The sequence below is a fragment of the Delphinapterus leucas genome, chromosome 11 (assembly GCF_059928025.1).
Source record: "Delphinapterus leucas isolate spDelLeu-1000000601 "Yukka" chromosome 11, BTC_Dleu_Yukka2, whole genome shotgun sequence".
NCBI lineage: Eukaryota > Metazoa > Chordata > Mammalia > Artiodactyla > Monodontidae > Delphinapterus > Delphinapterus leucas.
Genome location: NC_143139.1, coordinates 4,342,677 through 4,360,910, shown reverse-complemented (window position 1 = coordinate 4,360,910; position 18,234 = coordinate 4,342,677). Strand labels below are relative to the sequence as shown.

Below are 18,234 nucleotides of genomic sequence, written 5' to 3'. Positions count from 1 at the left end.
TCTGGTGCCCGAGTGCTGCACACCCCCCCGCTGCTTCTCCTTGTTCTGGTTGCTCAGGTGTTTCTGGAAGCAAACGTGCACTCAGGCCTCTGAGGCCACTCACTCCTGATCCTAAGGAGAAAGGAAGGAGAAGCGGGTGGAGGGCTTCCTTCCCACCCTGAGCTGGTGGTGGACGCTTGCCGTGCCGGGGTCCCTCCCAGAGCAGTGGTCCCCCTCGCCTGCATCCCCGAGGGCTGCTTCCCTAACAGGTCTGGCTTATGCACTGGCTTACTGGGGAGGTGGGCAGGGCGGAAGGGTGAGGAAACAGGCCTGGAGAGTTGGTGTCTTACCTGGGGACACACAGCTGGTAAGGGCTGGCATGGGACCAGGGCAAAGGCCACCGACCTTTAACCCAGGATGCTTTGTTTCCACATGTGTTATGCTTCTTTCTTCACACCTTTACTTCTCCTTTGTGGCACTTCCCACAGTCTGGAACAGTCATGATTGCTCTAGCCCTGCTAAGCCAAGCGCTCCACGAGGACGGGGGCTGTGTGCATCTGTTGCTGACTGTCATTAGCTTAATACCTGGGAGCCAGCATCACCTTCATCACCTTCACCTTCACCACCTTCACCTTCATCATCACCTTCACCTTCATCTCACCCTCATCATAAGGACATTGAACGAATGAGCTAAACAATGCTGGGTCTGGTTTTCCCTTTCTTGGTTCCTCTCTGCCCCCAAAAAGTGTGCTCCACAGCTCTCTGTCACAGACCCCCAGCTTCCATTCAGATACATTTTACAATATTCTCCCCACTCTTCATTCTTCTCCAAAACAGCCAGTCAGAGGAGGAGGAAGATGTGTTTGGCATCCTGCGGAGGAGAAGCTCCCTGGGCCTGAGTGGGCACCCCCTTACAGAAGAGGGGCCGGGGACCGGGGGTCTGCTGCCCCAGCCGCTCCGCAGAATCATGTCCATTGAAGAGGACCCGCTGCCCCAGCTGCTGGGGGGCGGCTCTGAGCAGCCACTGGGCCAATGCCCGGAAGAAGGGGAGGCCTCCGACCGGGGGGCGGAGGGACAAATCGGGCCGTCCCGACCTCTGGACCTCATGCCTGCGTCTCCCCAAGGGCAGCCTGTCGGAAAAGAGACCCCGTCTAAGGTAAGGGTGCATCCCTCACTGGCTTGTAGGTCACCCTGTGCCTTGTCCCTCGAGTGTGAGCCCAAGAGCCCCAAGGCCACTCAGGAAGCCAGACTCAGCAGGCCTGGTGATGCACCAAGTTTGTGTCCCTCGGGCACCACCCTTCTCCACTCTGCCGAGTGTCATGATGGAGACTCGGGGCTCTGGGGACACTCTCCTAACAACTTCTGTTGTTGGCCCCTATGTGTTTTTTTCTGATTCAGATTCTGCATTTATAGAGTAGGACCGAGCCTCTGCTGGGCAATTAGCGTCAGCTATCACACGCTTTAAAAAGGGTACCTCTTCTGGTCCGTTCTGTAACCGCCCCCTGCAGGCCAGTCCCTGCGGGGGAAGTCTGCCTACCATCGCTTTTCTCTCGGTTCCTAATGAGCTCGGCCCTCCCGGCAGTGTGACGCTGCACTCCCACCCTCCATCCCCGCGCCCCCCACCAGCTCTCCCGCTGTGTTCCCCGGGAGAAGGGGGCCTCGTGGACCGTCCTCCTCTGGATCACAAGTGATACTCCTTACCTTGTTTGTGACCCAGGCCTTGGAACTGGCCCCTCAGCCCTCCCCCTGCCCGCCACTGGATCCTCTAGAACAGTTCCCTCACCCTGTGGCGGCCTTCAGAGCTGAGCGGTCCGAGTGAGGCGTTGGCGTGCGTGCCAGCAAGCCCTCTCCAGCCCCTGCACGGGGACTTCTTGGCCTCGGTTATCATTCTTGGGCCTGGATTAAGATTCATGCCTACAAACCACTCCTCTGAAGGGCCCTTGGTGGGTGGGGCAGCCCCCCTACACCCCCTTCTACATCCCCAAAAGTGGACAGACTACACTTGCTGGCAGTGGGCACAAATGGGGCTTTAAATACCCCACGAGAGCCCCCCAAATGTGAAAGAAGTGTTAAGAGGGCCACGGGAGACGGGGTGAAGGAAGAGGCTGAGCGTCCGTGTCTGCCATGGCAGCTGGTCCTTGCGGTTGTTGGATGACGAGCATCAGAGATCTGTTCTCCCCTTAGGCGGGTGGGGAAGTAGAGCACAGAGCGAGGAGGCCCACCCAGCCCGCAGTGAGGGGAGCCCAGCCTTCGCACCCACCGCTCTGCATCCCCACCGGCTGCACCGGGATGCGCTGCTGTTTAGCTGGGACAGAAACTGCAGCAGAGAGGAAGTGTGTCTGCTGGAAGTCAGTCACACAGCAGCCTCAACAGAGGGTCCCTTGCAAGGCCGCTGAGCCATCAATTGGTACCAGCTTTCGGGAAAGTAGTTTGATAATAGGAATCAAGAACTTTAAAAGTCCACCTCCTTTGAACCAGCCCTCCTACTTCTAGCAACCTTTCCTAAGGAAATAACCAAAATCAGACAAAAATTTAATCCAAGAATGTAAGTGCATAAGAGCAAATAATTGAAAAAACAACAATAGGGACATAAATTAGACTATATTAATTTAATAGAATGTTATAGTGCTATTAAAAATCACATTTTTGGAAAACTTCAGTGACTCAGAAATATTTATATATAATTCAGTAACATAGGAACAAATAGAAACTTATACATAAATTTATATTATATATAATAATATAAATAAAGTATACATAGTATCTCAAATTTCTCTCAAAAAAACATATATTGATTCATCTATGTAGAAAAAGAAGCCTGGAAGAAATGTATCCAAATAGGAATAGTGACCATTTCAGGGTTGGGGGGTAAATTATGAATAGTCATTAATTTCCTCTCTGCTAAGTTTCCTAATTTTAGAAATTAGTATGTATTACTTTCATTTTTTAAAGCTTTAAAAAAATAAAAACAGTGGTGGGAAGGAGAATGGGAACAGATTCCCTGACTTGCCAGTGGAGGGAGCCTTTCTCCAGCCCCTCCCCCCAATTTTGTTGTCTCACTGTTGTTCGCGGGCAGGTGGATTGTCCCCCAGGTTAAGGGCAAGAACTGGAATAGCTTCGCTGCTCCTGTGAGGTGGGTCCTTCCCCAAACTGAACCATCACCGGGTTGATCGTATCCTGTCTGCGGAATAAGTGTCCTGCCGCAGGCGGGGGCCAGGGTGAGGGGAGCACAGAGAAGGTCAGCCACCGCCTCTGCAGCCAAGACCATCTCCTCCCACCGTCCCTGGGCCTGGGGTGGGCCAATGGCTGCACTGAGCTTTGGTCTCAAGCAAAGGACAAATGGAGCACGATCCTGGCAGAGTGATGCTTGTGCATTGCAGGAATAAGGAAACTGGGGCCAGGGCAGCGTTTCTGAGTGTGGGTTTCTCTCTTTTTTTTTTTTTTTTAAAGTTGGGTTTAAGTTTCTGTAATTGACCTTGAATTCCCTCCTAAGTACAGCATGGAATTGATTTCTCCCCCAAAGGCTGTTAATGGCTTTTCTCTGAAATTCAAGTACTGCTAATATCTGTGGCTACTCTGCTATAGTATTTGCTCGGTGAGAGGAGCTAATCCCCCAAATCCACTTCCACATAGATTCTAAAAAGCCTCCCCATCTGGCCTGGCAGTGCTGGGGGAGCACGCGGCTCTCTGGACTTAATGACCATTCGGAGGAAGGGCCCTGTGCCGGTCCTCACTCTGCCTCTCACTCACCCAGCATCCTGGAGCAAGTCCACTTCCCGCTGGGCCGTACACACCAGAGTAACAGGCAGGCCAGTTCCCAGTCTGTCCCGCTGCCGGGTGGAGAAGGACCACCATGACTGTGTTCTGGAAAGTTCTTCCCGTAGCCTGGCATCTTGGGATTTCCCAAGCTACTGAGTGGAGACTGTCTTGCCTTATTTCCAGGGCAGACAGGGACCCTAGATGGAAGGTGAGCTGGGACAGAAGGGCAGCATGCAGGGAGGCGAGCGTGTCTTCCATCCGGTCCAGGTTTTCAGTGACGGGGCAGAAACGAGAGGCCCGACCCCAGCCTGGGATGCCTCTGCCCCTGAGTTATAGATAAGCCTTCTATATCTTCTATATCTCCCCTTCCCCTTCAAGCACTCCACCTTGTCCTCCCCACCCAGCCCCTGCAGAGAATCTCTGCTTCCTCCTTAAGGCCCAGCCCAGAGCGCCCCTGCACCCCGAGACCCTTGATTCCTGGTCCGTGCTCTGGGCACTCGGAACATCGTGCCGTGACTATGTGTACACGTGGCTGCCTTCCCTGCACCACATGCCCAGCCCAGCGCAGGGCCTGCGGCGCAGCACGTGGGCAGCAGTGGTGGTGGAATGAAAGTCTCTCTTCCCACTGCTGAAGCTGGAAGGAGCCTTGGTGCGCTGAGCCCGAAGCTTCCTGCATCCAAGGCCCGAGCAGCCTCCCCGGTGCTGGTTGCGGGTCCCTCCCTGGACACCGCAGGGACAGGTCAGGGGCAGGGGTGGCAGGCGGCCGTCCCAGCATTTGACCCTGCTGTCTGTCTTCCACAGGAGGAAGGCTCTGTGTCCACCCCAGACCGGCTCTTCAAGATCGTGTTTGTGGGCAATTCCTCCGTGGGGAAGACGTCCTTCCTGAGCCGGTTCTGCGACGGCAAGTTCTCCCCGGGTTCAGCAGCCACCATGGGTGAGTTCTCGGCCCTGGGCTGCATCCCAGCCCACCTCTGGGAAGGGGCGGCTGTGAGAAGGGTGCCCAGGGAGGGACTTGGAGACCCGTAGGAGGGGCTGAGGGCTGGGCTGGTAGGCGAGGCCCCCCTCTGCCTGGTGCTCCACGGCTATGGGACCACGAACGGTTCCTATGCCCAAGATGAGGGGCTCTGAAGTTGGCACAGATGGACTTCCGGCCCTTTGTCCCCTCTCTGAGCCTGTCTGTCTTCAATCATCCCTTCCCCACTTTCTGTGTGTGTGTGTGTGTGTGTGTGTGTGTGTGTGTGTATGTGTGTGTGTGTGCGCGCGCATGCATGCACACTTGTATAGACGGGCAGGATGGAGGACAGTGCTCTGGGGGCTTCTTTTACCCATCAAATTTCCTCATCTTGCATCCCGGGCATGCTGGGTAACAGCTGGAGTCCACTGTAGACACTCGTTAAGCTCAGCTACTAATAGCTGACCAGGGCTTCGTGCGCCTCCATTATTATCTCGGGTAATTCTGCATTTAGATAGGAGCCTTTGCCCCTTCACCCAGAGGTGCTCCTTGCATTGGAGTATGTGGGAAGACGCAAGGGCATATTGACCTTTTAGTTTCTCCCCAGGTGAATCACTCGAGCAAAAAAAATGAATCCTTTGGGTGCCTTCTATGTGCCATTTAACCACGCTAAGTCAACTATATTAAAAATACACTGCGGGCTTCCCTGGTGGCGCAGTGGCTGAGAGTCCGCCTGCCGATGCAGGGGACACGGGTTCGTGCCCCGGTCTGGGAAGATCCCACACTCCACAGAGCGGCTGGACCCGTGAGCCATGGCCGCTGAGCCTGCACGTCCGGAGCCTGTGCTCCGCAACGGGAGAGGCCACAACAGTGAGAGGCCCGTGTACCGCAAAAAAAAAAAAAAACCAAACAAACGAACTAACAAGAATACATTGATATGATCTGAATATTTACCATGGGTTTTGATATTTATCATTTCCATCTGTCTTCCCAACAACCCTGAAAGGCAGGCACTGCTATCAGCCCAATGGACAGACCAAGACGCTGAGGCCCAGAGACGGGTCCTCATTCCCACCAGCTGGCCGTGCTGATACTGGTCCCCCCGCAACCCCACATGCACCTCTGCTGTCCCAGCCCACTGCCTCCCTAACAATATTGTGCTGTGCGTGCTCAGAGCCCAGCTTCTGCCACAGGAGGCGGGCAGAGGCTAGCACAGGCAGGGGAGGCCGCTAAGGTCCAATGGGGCATCGGAGGTCCCGGGCCTTCATCTCAGCTCTGCCACCGACCAGCTGTGTGACCTCGGGAGGAGGTGTTTCCTTTTCGGCTTCAGTCTTTCCTCACCTGAAAAAAATGAGAGATTTGAACCGGGCCAGCCAAGACTGCTTCCAAGCCCAGGGCTCTGTCCAGACCACCTCTGACCCCTGGAGGTCTCACAAGCTGGCCCTCCAAGACAATCCGAGACAAACTTTCCTGCCCCAGAGCCTGCCTGGGGAGAGTCTGGTCTCTTCCTCCAGGATAACCTGAACGGGCCATTCCTTCCAACTTTCTTCCTACAGATGGGTCTCTTCCCACGACTGTAGGCGCCCTGTTCTTACTGCTGAGCCTCTGCAGTTTCCAAATCCGGAGCCCCCTCCTGCCCCACACCCCGCCCCATTCCACCCAGAGAATGGGTGCATCCCACGGTGAAGAATCGGGACTCTGATGGGAAGACGGCTCAGAAGAGCCTGGCCTCATGCGGCCGGAAGGGATGGCTAGGAGTGACCCCCGTGTGCCGAGTGTGGCGACACAGGAAACAGCGGCTGCAGAGCTGCACTGGCCCTCCCTGGAGAGTTCCATGGGGTGGCCACAGAACCTGAGGTCACAGCTCGGGCATAGGCTGTGGGAGCAGGGGAGGGATGCCGCACCCCCAGGGGCGGCCCTCCGGCAGTGCACCTGCTGCCTCTCCCGTTGGTAAAATCAGGGAATCGGGGTCTGCTTACACCTCCAACTGATGCCCCCGAGATGGAAAGCTCTGAAAAAGAGAAAATCAGACTAATTCGCACTCCCCAGGAGGCCAATTATGGAAACACCTACAATTTAGGAAGGGGAAAAATATCAAAGTCTCCAAATCTGGGACGCCCTTCATCGAGCTGTGCAAAACGAGCCAGAGTAGCAGCTGGAATTAGCCTCCCCGGCACACGTGTCAGGGCGCTGATGTCACACCAGTCGCCTGGAAGATGCTCCCTTTAAAGACACAGATGAGCCACCGAGTCCTGGGCTCCCGGGGCTCAAGCAGGCCAACCCCTGTCGAGCACAGCAGCCCTGGACCCTCAGCACAGCACCAACAGGGGCGCGGTGGTGCCTTAAAGCTCTCCTCCATCACCGAAGGGACAGCCCCTCATGAGCACGTGACCTGTCCTCGACCTCCGGCTTGTGCGTGAAGTGGCTTCCATGATGCAACAGTCTGTCTTGGGGCGCCCCTGCCTTCCCCACCTTAGCACCAGCGGATCCCTTGTAAAGCAGGTGGGTGGGCCCTGCGGGTGTCCTGGAGACGTCAAACGACGGTTCTTGCAGAACGTTGGAGCTCATTTTGTCAATGAGAAGACTGACTGTTAGAGGCTAAGGCTCTAGAACCCAGGACTCTGAGTCCAGAGCTCTTCCCGAGGCCCCGCCTTGGTTCATGGCCCTGCTTTAAACCAGGGCCCATGGCCCAAGGTGTTTCTTCTGCCCTCTCCTGGGCACCAGTCCGTTGCCATCCCTCTCCTCAACTCCACAGAGAAATCCCGAGAGCTTCCCCTCTGGGACAGCTCGCTGGCACTCCCCGCTCCCAAGCCCTCTTGCTTGGAATGACCTGTCCTGTCCAGAAAGGACGCCCTTCCTGGGGTCCATCACCCACAGCTCTGACCCACACATCCCACACACAGCACACTCCACGGTGACGGGGCCCCCAAGGTCCAGTCCTCATTCAGGAACCACTGAGGTTGCAAGTCGGGGGTCACCTCCACGTGTTTGCCGAACGCTACAGCTGGACGTAAAATCATGGACACCCAACTCCCCTCCAGCACCCCTGTCACACCTCAGTTTACAGATGGGGAAAGCGAAGCCTCCCAGATGGGGGGAAGTCACATCGTCCAGGTCACACAGCTGGTCAGAGGCAGGACTGAGGCAGGAACATGAGGTCTGGGCTCCCGGACCGTTGGAACGGGTGCGGGGGAGGGAGGCGGTCTCAGAAATCCCTCTGGTCCCTCGTCACTCTGTGCAACCTGCTGGACGCTGACACCCCGTGTCCCCCCAAACCCCACTCATCCCTTGGGCTTGTTCGTCTACTTCCCGGCCTGCGGGTCTGAGGCTGCAGAGAGGGGTACCTCGTGGACCAGCGGACACTCGCCAAGCTCCCCGTCCACCAGCAGAGCGATTACCAGTGAGGTCGAGGGACCCAGCCGTCCCTCCACCACCTGCCTTTCCATCAGAGAGAGGGCTCATCCTCGGGGGCTTCAGATCAGGCCCCGAAGGTGTGATGACTGAGGCTGGCTTTCCCATGGGTTGTTATCAGGCTGTGGGCAGCCCCCTGGCCTCCCAGAGCACAGATGGGGGAAGCCCTACTGCTTTAGCTAAGAAAACACCCTTGGGTTTGGTTTCCATCTGTTCTGATGGGAGCATTTAGCCTTGGACTTTCTAGGTGAAACGGAGCTGCCAGGGACCCCGTGCCCAGGGTACTGCCATGAAAAGAGGAATGAGCCTCAGAACTGGGTTTGCAACTCACTGAGGCTGCTGACCAGCTCGGGCAAGGCTGGGCTCCTGCTTCTTTATCCTCCTATGGTTTGGGAAGAGAAGAGGGGTGCACGTGTGTGCACGTGTGAGGATGGGTACGTGTGTGTGTGTGCATGTGTGTGCAGATAGCAACCCGCACATGGATGTCTCAGGGGAGCGCGGTGAAGAGGGAGAGGTGGCACATGGAAACTGGGGATGCCAAGCATTCTACCAATGGGACACGTCCCTCTTTTCCTCACCCAGACACGCGCATCCTCTCTCCGACTCTCTTCTGTGAGCCCAGGGCCTCTGCAGTCCTGCTAACATTCTAGGAGCGGATGACCCTCCCATCTCTCCTCCCCTGCCCGGCCCCTCACACACTCGCCTTTGCCTGGAGACCGTGGCAGGGATGCCCTTTTCCATCAACTGCCTCTTGGTTGTCTGTCTGTCAGTCTGTCTGTCTGTCTCTGTCTGGCCAGGCTGCTGTTGCTGTCCCTACCTGAGCCCTCCAGAGTAAGGACCCCAGAGGCTGGGCCTTTTAGAGGTTGGGAGGGGATGCCCTCTGGTTCCAAGATCTGATGCCTTAAGGGGGAAAAGCGTTTTAAACCTGGTTGAGCATCTGTGAACATTCTCACAGGGTGTAGGAGGGAGGAATGTTTGTTATCAAAGCACCTGCATTTAGGTCCTCTGTCTGAGGGCTGCTGTGGGATCTGCCTGCCCTGCACCCTCTCTCTGGGATCCATGACTCCAGGTAGGGTCACAGCCTCAGAGGGAGGATTGCAAGTGGCTTGATGGCTGGGATTAGGAGCTCTGATTCCATCTCTAAGGGGGCTTTGCCTCTGATTCCCGCCCCCACCGCTTTCCTTCTCTTCTGTCCCTCCCTCCACCTGTCAAGCCCTCCCCTCTCGCCCCTCCTCCCCCACCTACCTTTGCATCACCACAGTGGGAGTCTGGAAGTGTGATCCATCCCCCAGGGATATTCGGATTTTACTGTGGGAACTTTGAAAAGCATTTTAAGGAGAAAGAAGAAAAGGGAGGGAGTGAGGAAGGAATCTGAGGACAGTCTTTCTGTCGCTTCATCTTCCCAAGGAGGGAGTAAATGATAATTCTTTCCGTTGGTAGATTGCTTTTCCATATGTGATCTCATTCGATCCCTAAAGAGGGTCTGGATTACACTGCAGTGAGTAGCCTGCGGTTCAGAAAGGTTCCGTGACTGGATCAAGGTCCCACAGCCGGTCAGTGGCAGAGACAGGACCAGGAGCCAGGTCCCGGGCCTCCCGGTCCAATGCTCTGTCCCGGCGCACACCACGTGTCAGGAGCTGCAGGGCGAGGGCCGCGCCCTCGGACTGATGGGATTCCGGGCTGGGGCGTGGGTTCCGGACTTGGACCTGATGCTGGGCTCCCCCCACAGGCATCGATTACCGCATGAAGACCGTGCGTGTGGACGACTCGCGGGTGGCCCTGCAGCTGTGGGACACGGCGGGGCAGGAGAGGTGAGGATCCCCCCCCCCCGCCCCCCAGGTAACCCCGCCTCTCCTCTCCCCGCGGGGGCGGGCTGTGGCGGCAGAAGAGGCCGCGCACCTGACCCGGCCCTTTGCGCAGGTATCGCTGCATCACCCAGCAGTTCTTCCGCAAGGCCGACGGCGTCGTGGTCATGTATGATCTCACAGCCAGGCAGTCCTTCCTGGCCGTGCGGCCGTGGCTGAGCAGCGTGGAGGTGAGCTGGGGGCCTACGGGCGGCCCCTCTTCCTGGGCCTGCTGCCCTCTCTGGACACCTGACTCACACCCCACCTTCTCCGGGAAAAAACCAGTTCAGGCGTCCATGCGTCAGTCCACCCAAGTGCCCGGCCCCAGGCTGGTTACTGGGGACCCAAAGGTGAACATGAGAGGTGCGGTCCCTGCCCTCATGGGGGGAGGGGGCTGGGGGAAGGACACAGGACAAATACCGATTAAGCCAATAATGGTGTCATTAAGATTGTGAAAAGTGGGGTAGGATTAGGGGAGGGAGTGTCAAGTGTCAAGGATGGATGGGGTCCCAAGGTGTTTAAACTGAGTCACCACCGCCTCTCCTGCATTTTTCTAGCTTCAGGGGGTCCCACCGTGACCAGCCCAGGACCGTCGTGCTCACGGTTTGGGGGCCTGGGTCACAGCCCTTCGCACGAGGAGGGGAGGCTGATCTGCAATGTGCGGGACCCAGGCTCACCCCAGAGTCATCTCAGGCCGGGCCCTCGAGACACGGGGCTCTTCCTTGAATTCTGGATTCTCTGTAAGACTCTGCTTTCTCGCTGTTATCCTTGCAACATGCTGCTTTGTAAGCGCTTTTTACTTCCCGACCACCTGCATGTCCTTCTCTGCCACTGAATGCAGATGTCTCAAGGCCAAGGGCAGTGTGCCAAGCCACTTAGTATTTTTTACAGGCCCCCTCCCTCCCGATTCTTTCACAGACAGTCAAATGGCCCCAGCTCCTTCCATCAGCAGGACCCATGCTTTGTTCGTTTATTTGTTCTAAACGCTGCCAGGCATTGTTCTGGGGTCCGGGCATTGTAGCACCAGATAAAAGAGACAGTGTTCCTCTCCCCCTGGAGCTTGTGTTCAACCCTCTGCTCAAGCTCTCCCCCTGGAGCTTATGTCCAACCCTCTGCTCAAGCCCGCGGCCCTTGCCCAGCCCCTTACCTGTTCATCAGTGAGGCTGCCACCCTGCTGCCCAGGGCACAGCTGCCAGCCCGGCCCCGCCCTCTGCACAGCTTTGTCATCGTGACCGGTATTCAGGTCCCACAGTGCTGGGCAGATGTTGGACGCGTGCATGGGTGCCGTGTCACCGTGCAGGCAGGATACGGGGGTTGTTCATTTCATTGGTTTCCACCCTAAGATCTGTGCTTCCTCGCACCAAAATCTGTTTCTCTTGAAGTTTGGATTGGATGGGCCACCCTTTCTCTCCTGTTAATCTACATCCTTGTCGTTACCAAGAAAAATGAGGAGCAAGAATGGAAGCCAGATGCAAGAGTTTCTCAGAAATTTGCTCGATAATACAAATTATTTTTCAAAATTATTGCGTCTAAAACACAATAGAGAAAATGTACGTTTGGAAATGTAGTGAATGGCTCTATACCGAGCTAAGAGTGGAGACAGATGGTGGGGTGATCCGGAAGTGAACCCTCTTTAAACTTTGTAATTTATGACATGATTTTTTTTTTTTTTTTTTTGTGGTACGCGGGCCTCTCACTGTTGTGGCCTCTCCGGTTGTGGAGCACAGGCTCCGGACGCGCAGTCTCAGCGGCCATGGCTCACGGGCCCAGCCGCTCCGTGGCACGTGGGATCCTCCCAGACCGGGGCACGAACCCGTGTCCGCTGCATCGGCAGGCGGACTCTCAACCACTGCGCCACCAGGGAAGCCCTATGACATGATTTTTGATAGCACCAGCAGATTTCTCTTCCTCGCGGAAGTTAAGCACCAGGAGAGACTTCAGGGATGACCTAACCCAGTGGTTTTGAAACTTTCCTCCTTGGAGCCCCGGAACCAGGCTGACCTTTCTCACAGCCAGAGACAGGCAGGGAAGGGTGGTCGTCACAGGTCTGGGCCTTCTCCCCCCACCTCAGAACCCCTCTATGACTTTCAGTTTTGCTTAGTGGAAGCTCAGCCACAATTTTGTTAGACAAGAGGGTTTCCCTCTGAAAATCACTGACATAATACAGCCATCTCATTCCAGATGAAGAAATTGAGGCCATGACCTGATCAAGGTCTCCTGTTCTTTTCCCAGCCACAGACATTTAATCGTTCCCCGTTATCTAAATTTTGATAAATGCACAGTGGGGTTTCCACGTGCACTGAACCCGAGGACGCGGAACCTGCAGATTCCGGGCTGGGGGCTGACTGTACCTCGCCATTTTATATAAGGGGCCTGAGCATCCGTGGATTTTGCTACCCGCGGGGGTCCTGGAACCAATCCCTTGCAGATAGGGAGGGGCAGCCGTGCACTAGAGCTGGGAAGAGGCAATGCAGGTAGTCTGGGCTTAGTAGGGATGGATGGAGAGAAGCTTACAGAACTACACTTTCTGCCCTTAGTAGGGGGGGCTGTAGTTTCTAAGGCCCCTGTTGTGCAGAGAGCCTGGGATCTAGCCAGGAAGTGGAACGTCTGGTTGAATTGGAAGGTGGTGGTGGAGGTGAAGAAATGTCAGAGGGTCATCGTTGCAGCTTGAAGCATGAGCTTGGCCATTCTGCAGAAAGCTGGGTCGAGCACTGCGTGGCTGGCCTGTTCCTGCCCGGGGTAGAGCTGGGAAGCTTCACCGGCACGCACCCCGCCAAAGCCACTCCCCAGTGGAAGCTGAGCTGAGATGGCAGATCCACCTGTGGTTAACTCAGAATTATCCCTATGTGGACGGCGCTTCTCTGTATACTTTGTAGTTTGCGTTTTCCTGCTTTAAAATTTTAGCAGAAGGTACCGGTAAATTTTAAATGATGATTCCAAACTTAGATGGACATCAGGATCACTTGTGAAGCTTTCGAACAAAACAGACACCAGGGCCCAAAGAGAACGATTCAGGTCCCGGAAATGCAAAACACACAAAAAACAAAAACAGCAAAAGTCCCCCAGGTGGTTTTGTTTCTCAGCCACCATGGATTCCAGCCTAAACAAGTGCTTCTCAAACTCTAATATGCATGAAGCATCTCCTGGAGACCTGGTTAAAATACAGGGCCTGGGTCAGCAGGTGCGGGCTGGGGCCTGAGATGCTGCATTTCTAACAAGTTCTAACAAGCCAGCGCTGCTGGTCCAGGGACCACACTTTGAGAAGCAAGATTCTAAATCCTTTTCAAAGATGTTTGTAATTTGCGGGGCACAACCCACATACCCAGCCTGCGCCACGCGCTCTGGAGGACTCAGTGTGATGCACCGGTGCAGCAGCCCCAGGGTTCTGCGAGCAGGGGCTGGAGGCTGTCAGGTGGGGTTGTGTGTTGAGGATATGGACCCATGGCGTCATAAATGCAGTTGTTCTCAAGACTCTTGAAAAGCTAAGTCGTTCTGCCTTGGCAACCAGCCATCAGAGACGTCAGGTGGTAGATTAAAACTTGACACCTAATTGGATCGGAGGGGAACTGAAAATAATCAGCCCTTGATGTTTGTGGCACACCTTGAATTTCCGTAGCACTCCCAGCGCTTCGCCAGCCCCTTGCCAGGAGAAGGGAGGGTGGAGGGGGAGCTTTAATAACAGGCTTTGGGTTCAGAAGCCTTATTATTAAGTGAATGGTGGCCAGCTGTTCCCAGCGCCCCTTCCCCCATCAACCTGAAAAGCCGTACCCAAGGAAAGGGCTGACATTGCCACGGATTATACACGGCAAAAACTGACTCCTAGGTTGCGACGGGCAGGAACAGCGGCTGGGGAGGCGTGGAGTTCCCTGCAAAGGACATTCTCATCGTCTCAGCCCAGCCACCGCCTGGCCGTGAAACGTGGGCCAGTCACTCCATGGAGGGGTGGACCAGAGGGTCTGGAAGGTTCCTCCTGGCCCCCGCGCTCTATAGGGTCTGGCACTCGACTCTCTGGGGGGCCGGGATGGAGCAGGTGTGTGTGTGGATGGGAGAACCCTGCCAGCCCAGAGGGAACCGAATGCCTTGGGCACAAGAGAAGGGGCGACTGTTCTGCCTTATGAGGTGTCCTGCCCCACAACCCCTCCTCTCCCACCTCAGCACCTTTACCTGGCCCGCAGGTCTCCTGCAGGAAAGACCCAAGCGGGGCCCGCACATGCTCTGTGCTGATTCTCCCACCATTTAGCTTTCCTGTGCACGTCCAGGGAATCAAAGCAGTTAGACCTTCCTACCGACTCAGCATCCCCCACCCTCCTGACCACCACACCTCGGCTCCGCGGTGCTGGTTTAACCAGTCCAATCTAGAGGAGAAACCAAGGGCCCCATGTTTAGACCGTCAGGCTCTAAGGGCCCCATGTTTAGACCGTGAGGCACCCTGGACATCTGAAGACTTTGGGGCCTGTGTCAGGTAGAGAAGATAGGATATGGTACAAGCCCGATGGGCTGGTATTCCTCCCGAATCCAGATGTTTGGTCCGCAATGTCTGCAGTCCTGGCGTGTTAACTTCTCGTCTGGATCTTTCTGTCATCCTCAGGAGCACTGTCCTGTTAGGCCTGTACATCAAGGAAGTGGCATCTGACCCAAGTCATCAACCAGCAAGACCAGTGCCTCTGAGCCAGAAAAAAACCATGGAGATTAATCTCCCGTAGCCTCTTGTTTTATAGCTCTGCAGCTTTCCTCTCCCTTCCTGGACGGCTGACTAGCTCTCGCTCTGTGATCTCTGCCACCGCTGACAAGGTACAGCACACGGCAAAAAACAGCGTTTCATTTTTCTTTTCGCCACGTTCCGAGCTGAGCTCAAAGTGCTGGCGGGTGAGAACGAACTACGCAAATAAATCTTGTTTTGACTCATCGTCCGGGGGGGCGGATAAATATGGAAACCCCCAATATATAATTTTGCAGTCATTTTCTTCTGAGCATAAATGCATGCTTTAATGTGCTGAGAAATTTTTTTGTTTTGCCTCTGGAGAAATAGCACTAAGTGCTTTTTCTTGCCTCCTAAAAAATAGATGTTAACACACACGCACACGCGCACACACACGCGCACACACGCACGCACGCACAGCAACCAACCAAATGCAACAGCTGCACGTCCTGAGCTGAAAGCCAGCCCTTGCTCTGAGTTGACAGCTTCTGTAAGCCAAAGTCAGAGACGGGGAATCTTTTGAATTTCAGCAAGTCTGTCTTCCACGAAGTTCAAGTTCAGAGAAAGGCAACTGAAGTGGTGGAAGGTGGAGAGGCTTGCTTGTGTGTCAGACCAGCTCTGGAGCCCACCTCACAGCTCAGGGAAGAGGGAGGGAAGAGAGGAGGGATCCGGGTGGGTCCCACGGAGAGACGTGGCAGAGCCAGACAGAGCCTGGGCCTCCTGCACAGAGCCTGTGCCCAGCCCGGGAGCTGCCCTCAGACCTGTCCCTCTGACCTGGTGTGCCCATGGGACTTCAGCAACATCTATAAAAATGTCTACAGGGCTTCCCTGGTGGCGCAGTGGTTGGGAGTCCGCCTGCCGATGCAGGGGACGCGGGTTCGTGCCCCGGTCCGGGAGGATCCCACATGCCGCGGAGCGGCTGTGCCCGTGAGCCATGGCCGCTGAGCCTGCGCGTCCGGAGCCTGTGCTCTGCAACGGGAGAGGCCACAACAGTGAGAGGCCCGCGTACCGCAAAAAAAAAAAAAAAAAAATTGTCTACAGACATTGGGTGGCCTTAGACTTAGTCACCAAAGGAGGTGCCTTTGGACTTTTAAAAGTAAGTGTGGCTTCATCTGGTGGATAATTATGAGCCCCTTTGTCCAAGCAGCGGACAGGCCAACACCCTCGTTAAGTAGGTGAATGATGTAAAGTGTGGGCAAAAAGCTCACGTCTCGAGGTTCAAGTCGGAGAGGACCATGAAGCCCCCAGCCCAGCCCCAGTGCCTCCTGTGTCGAAGGGTGACCTGGGGCCGGGGTGAGGGTGCCTCGCTGCCTGCAGTGGGTAGCACATGCACGCCCTGGCCTTATGTGTGTTCTCACTTATTTTTGCCACGTCTTTGGAGATAGGCCTGATTCTCCTACATCAGCACAGACCAGGGCCCTGGGAGGGGAAACGAGGGGTCCAGAGAGTTTGTGTAAGAGGGGAACATTGCAAAGGGCAGAAAACTACCGCTCCAGCTGGGGTCTGGGCTTTTTTTTCCTGCTCCTTCTAAGCTCTTTTATTTTTATTTTCTTAGCCAGGAAGCACTTTAGGAAGGAAGACTGCCTCTCCTTTTCCAAGAGGCAGCCCGGCTGCTCATGGTGCGGGGCCCAGATGCTGGGCTGACTGTTCCTACCTCATCCTATTTGGTCGTTCAGGACCTGGCATCCCCTTTACAAGGGAGGAACAAGCCATCGCCTGTAACAAGTAATACCAGGTTCCAGGCTAGAATCCCACCCTGGGATTTCAAGTCTGATGCTCTTATTTTCAGAGCATTTCCATGTCAAGAAATCCCACCAGCCTTAGTCATTCCTCACACATCAATCTACAAATATCTCTCTCGCGCGTGTGCTGCAAATAGCAAGTCTTCTGGCCCACATTCCTGATTCTTCCCCTTTTCTTCCTTTTCTGTGAAAAACTCTTCACGCAAGTTTCTGTGGCACAGCACAGGTGGGGAGCGGGGTATTCCCAGTACCCGCAGTCCGGTTACGAGGGAGCCTTATGGTCCACGCACGTAGCCATCAGTGGGTTTCTTACTTGCAGATAACTGGAATATGGCCAAGTCTACCCAACACATCCACCACCATGTGCACAAGTCAGTCTACTGCGGAGGGGCACTGTAAGATCTTGGGCCTCTGAGTCATCGTCACGAGTGTTCATTACCGTCTCACCACGAATATGTGGAAATACTGCCTTTAGAGAGTTCCGGTTAATGAGACACTAAATAGCAGAGAGGTCATTGGAAATAGTAATTCAGAGCGAAGATTAGAGAAAGGTGGCCCCGTACACTAAAGGGTGGGTGCTCAGAACGCTGACTTCGTTGGGTGCTCCTTTGGATTCTCTGAGCTTTAACATTCTCATTTAATACGTGAGAGGCTCTTCACTACTGAACTACAATAAAAATGAATGTGTAGGGCTTCCCTGGTGGCGCAGTGGTTGAGAGTCCGCCTGCCGATGCAGGGGACGCGGGTTCGTGCCCCGGTCCGGGAAGATCCCACATGCCGCGGAGCGGCTGGGCCCGTGAGCCATGGCCGCTGAGCCTGCGCGTCCGGAGCCTGTGCTCCGCAGCGGGAGAGGCCACAGCAGTGAGAGACCCGCGTACCAAAAAAAAAAAAAAAAAAATGTGTAGATTGAGGAACCACGGAGGCTTCATTTCGAATGTGATGCTATTTAAACCCAAAACAGGTGACCTGTCAGATGGACCATGGACATTTATTTGACGGGGTCTAGGGTAAAGCAGACGAACTGTTGGCGATAGTAGCCACCGGCAGGCTTCTGGTGTCCCACGGCCTTCTCTACTTAGTGACACAGAGCTGCAGCGAATAACTATTTATTACCAAATTATGATTAAAAGCCCCTCATTAAATATCTCACAAAGCAAAAATAACAATCTGCGTAAATGTGAACATTACCATATTGACTCACTCAGTAGCTATGCGTCCTGGGCCCTTGGGGTGCAAAGACCCTGGGGTGCAGGGACCCTGGGGTGTAGGGACCCTGGGATGTAGGGACCCTGGGATGCAGGGATCCTGGGGTGCAAAGACCCTAGGGTGCAGGGACCCTGGGTGTAGGGACCCTGGGTGCAGGGACCCTGGGGTGCAAAGACCCTAGGGTGCAGGGACCCTGGGTTCAGGGACCCTGGGGTGCAGGCCTCTGGCTGATATGACACAGGACACAGCCCCTGGAGGAGTAAGTAGGGTTGAGCCCTGGAATAAAACTGTTCTTCTGGCCCATGAAGTACGACTGCTGTGGCTCCCGTTCTTCCAGATCAGGGCTCCTTCAGAGCCAGGGCACCCAGGACAGGGGTCCCCATGGGGTGACCTCCAGGGAGGCACATGACAGTCATGTATCACGTGCTGTGGACCCAAGACCGTGACTCGGATGTGGACCCAGCCCTCGGGGAGTTACGTGCCCAGTTCAAGGCCGCAGGAGGTACACTGCTGACCGTGCAGCCCCTGGGCCTCCTCAAAAGCCCCTTGAGCAACTCCTTGTTCACTCTGGTCACATCGATCAAGTCTGATCACCTGGGGATGCCCTCGGGGGCTCCGTACGGACACCTATTGTACCAGCGC

General features: G+C 55.3%; 1 protein-coding gene across 9 annotated transcripts in view; it reads left to right on the top strand.

Moving 5' to 3' along the window:
- The window catches only part of CRACR2A (calcium release activated channel regulator 2A), a 163,549-nt gene that overhangs the window by 136,601 nt on the left and 8,714 nt on the right, over window positions 1-18,234 (top strand). For 5 of the 9 annotated variants that reach the window (XM_022577328.2, XM_022577329.3, XM_022577330.3 and 2 more), the window contains 4 exons: window positions 817-1,135; window positions 4,540-4,672; window positions 9,831-9,912; window positions 10,022-10,136. In XM_022577328.2, the coding sequence (XP_022433036.1) occupies window positions 817-1,135; window positions 4,540-4,672; window positions 9,831-9,912; window positions 10,022-10,136 (649 nt within the window). Of the gene's footprint in view, window positions 1-816; window positions 1,136-4,539; window positions 4,673-9,830; window positions 9,913-10,021; window positions 10,137-10,502; window positions 11,621-14,533; window positions 14,737-18,234 lie in introns of those variants that run through there. The other 4 variants (XR_016394848.1, XM_089920152.1, XR_002645097.2 and 1 more) reach the window with 3 other exon arrangements.